Source organism: Grammomys surdaster, unplaced genomic scaffold (genome assembly GCF_004785775.1).
Source record: "Grammomys surdaster isolate TR1022 unplaced genomic scaffold, NIH_TR_1.0 607, whole genome shotgun sequence".
Classification (NCBI taxonomy): Eukaryota; Metazoa; Chordata; class Mammalia; order Rodentia; family Muridae; genus Grammomys; species Grammomys surdaster.
Window position 1 is genome coordinate 261199 of NW_021605026.1, and position 3053 is coordinate 264251.

Here is a 3053-nt window from a genome sequence, read left to right on the forward strand (position 1 = left end):
CCCTGTCTGCTGTGTAGAACCATACTCCACACTACGGCAATAATGGATTAAACCTCTAAAGCAGGAAGTGAGCCCTGTCTGAATGATTTTTCTGTATAAATGATGCTGTGGTCATGGTGTCTCTTCACAGCAATGGAGCTCTGACTAAGACACTGCCCTGATTTCACAGCTTGCTAAGACTGCTTTCTTATACAACTCAGAACTACCAGCCCTTGGCAGCACCAAACACAGTGGGATGGGCACTATTTATAAATCATTAATCAGGAGAGTACCCTATACATTTACCCACAGACCAGTCTGACTCTAGCTGACCCAATCTCACCAGTACCTCTGAGACATCTCCCAACTCTCAAACACAAGACTTTTAACCAAACCTCAATCACCTTAACACTCAGTTTCCAGCCTGTGAAGGGCACACTCACATGCAAAATTCTGAAAGTCTGTCAAGTTTAAGACTGGAGAGATGGCTCAGCAGTTAAGAGTTCTGCTCTAGCAGAAGACCTGGGTTTGGCTCCAAGCACTAACATGACACAAAATTATCATTAGATCCTGGTGAAGGGCCTCTAATGGCCTCTCTAGTCTTCTATATACGTCAAACACCAAGTGATGAACACACACAGGGAAGCAAAACACTCATGCACATGAAGTAAACTTAGTAAATTAAAAATACCCATATCTCTTACATGTCACCATGGATAAAACAGTCAGAAGACATATGAATGACAATATGACAAATATCTGTAGCCAAAACTATAATTTTGTAATTAAAAGACTCAAAGAACTTGATCAAAGGAGAAAAATCCTATGACTCTAGACAAGAATTGTCTCAGTATTATCTCAGTACACACTCTGAGCTAGATTAAACAAATGTCCAATAAAGAATCTAACGATTTCTGCAGCGAACGACAGAAAACCGACGACGAAAGGTCATCATGAAGGGAAACATGAACAACACAGACTGAATAAACAGCACAGTGACACCACCTGACTTCAACACTTCCCCTACCCCTGCAATAAAGACTGCGCCGTCTGAGACAGAACACGGACACCCGCAGAACGTGAGAGAACACTTAGAACACAACCACAGTTAATGCTCGGTCAATTCTGACACCTGAGGAGGGAACCACAGCGGGTCTGTCTTCCTAACACACGGGACTGGACCACGGTGGCATCTACATGCGACTGCGTGGACAGCACAGACGTGATGACACCGGCGCAGAGTTAACTGCAGACGGGTCCTGCTCCTGCACGTCAGGTGCCAAGTGCGGAACTTCTAGACGACGCTAAAGAAAAGAATTGGCTGTGCCAGTCAGCAAACCCCTCTTCACAGACAGCAAAATCCGCGCATGCGCGTCGCTGAAGGATGAAAGGCAGTGTCCAAGCCATCTCGCGTTTCCCACGCCGTGCGCAGGCGCAGCCAGGGAACCTGTGGCACTGAGAGGTCCGGCTGCCACGTGGGAGGTGAAGGGAATTCAGGGCCCTCAGGTGAACCAACGGAACCACACCGGGCGCCGCGTCCCGCCGCCGGGTCCCGCACCCCGGGACAACGCCACACGGGCTCCCGCGATCCTCCCCGCGTGGGACGGCGGCCCCGCTCACCATGGCCCGGAGTCCCAGCTCGCCCGCTCTCCTCACAGCTCCGGGAAGCCGGTCAAAACAGCTTTCCTCAGATTCACAACGGAGGTAGTATGGCTGAAAGGAAGTGCCCGCCCTATTATGGCTAGAGGGTCTGTCTCGAGGTTCTGATTGGCTACTGAGGCCTGAGTGACAGGAGTGGCGTCCCTAAGTGACACTGTGCTACCCATATCCGGCTCCCACCTCAGGTCCAGAGCTGGCGCACGTCTTAAGACTGGCTTTACAGTAGAGCTTGCACTTCTCCTGCACTCAGTAGACACTTCCTCTTCTTCCTCCTGGGCAGAGAGTGTTAGATCTCAAACCGGGACAAAGAAATGCGGTGCCCATTTATCAAAACTGCTGTGTGCCAGGTTCTCTGAATATCTCAGTCCCCACCTATTACAATGTTGGCCTGCATGCCGGGCCCCTACCCTGAACGTTGATATATATATTATTATTTTAACGCTCTGTGTGCTCTTATAATTATGTGTGGACTTGAGAATTAGAAGGAATGCCTGTAATAGGATTGATATGTCTTCCCTTAAAGAACTTCTTACACTTTTACTACTGTAGGCTGGCTCGTTGTTGGTTTTATAGAAGTGCAAAGGTTTGTGTAAGAGAAAAGCACACTATAGACGCATTCACTGAGGACTGAGGAACTACCCAAGGAAATATAGAAAACGTATGAATGAAAATGTGCAGGGTGGTGTCTGTGGCTCACTGGGTGTTATACATTTGGTGTAATTCATTAGTACTCTTAGCTCTGAGGTTAACTGCCGCTGTATGACTAGGAGAGTAAAGGAGGGCAAATAAGACGTTTCTACACTATCCATGTGTGTATAAGGGGGTGTAGTACAGGGTTGATGTTACTGTTCTGGAGAGGTAAAAACTGGTCAGGTTAACGTGGCAGCTTCTTCATTCCCTTCTGCAAAACAAACCAGGGAGGTTACTGTGTGCATGAGTATGAGTGAGAAAGAAAAGACATGGACGGGTTTTAAACAGATGTTACGTTTCCAGTTGTGATGGGAATATAACAAGGAGTGAAGATGGGGCTAATGCAGTTTCTATTGCTGGCAATAATCCTACAATATACACTGAGTCAGAAACTATATGTAAGGGTTTATGAATTAACCATGATAGGTGAATCAGAACACAGTTCCGATTGTTGGACTGAGGGTGGCCTTTCCTTCAGCTGCACACTTTGTCTCTGTATTTCTGTAGTCCTTGATCCACAGCAGCTGCCTGTGGAGGGGAGAAGGTGGGACAACTTTCGTAATCAAACATTCAGTCCATACAAGGGAATCCCACATCTTGCTACCTAAAAAATGGTTCCCTAATCTTCTATGATAATTTACAAAATCTGAAGATCCACAGACTTCGCAATGGTCCTTGAAACACACTGCTAGTTACAGGTAGCACACTGCAGCAGGTGTTACATC

At 47.1% G+C, this 3053-nt stretch overlaps 1 protein-coding gene across 2 annotated transcripts in view; it reads right to left on the minus strand.

Moving 5' to 3' along the window:
* The window catches only part of LOC114633391 (zinc finger protein 431-like), a 33164-nt gene extending 31492 nt beyond the window's left edge, over positions 1-1672 (minus strand). Inside the window, exon 1 of one of the 2 annotated variants that reach the window (XR_003713199.1) lies at positions 1600-1672. Coding sequence is in view for 1 of the 2 variants with exons in the window: in XM_028781975.1 (XP_028637808.1) it covers positions 1600-1602 (3 nt within the window). In the remaining variant the exon portion in view is untranslated. The remainder of the gene's footprint in view (positions 1-1599) is intronic. The other variant, XM_028781975.1, reaches the window with a different exon arrangement.
* Positions 1673-3053: the final 1381 nt, after the last annotated feature.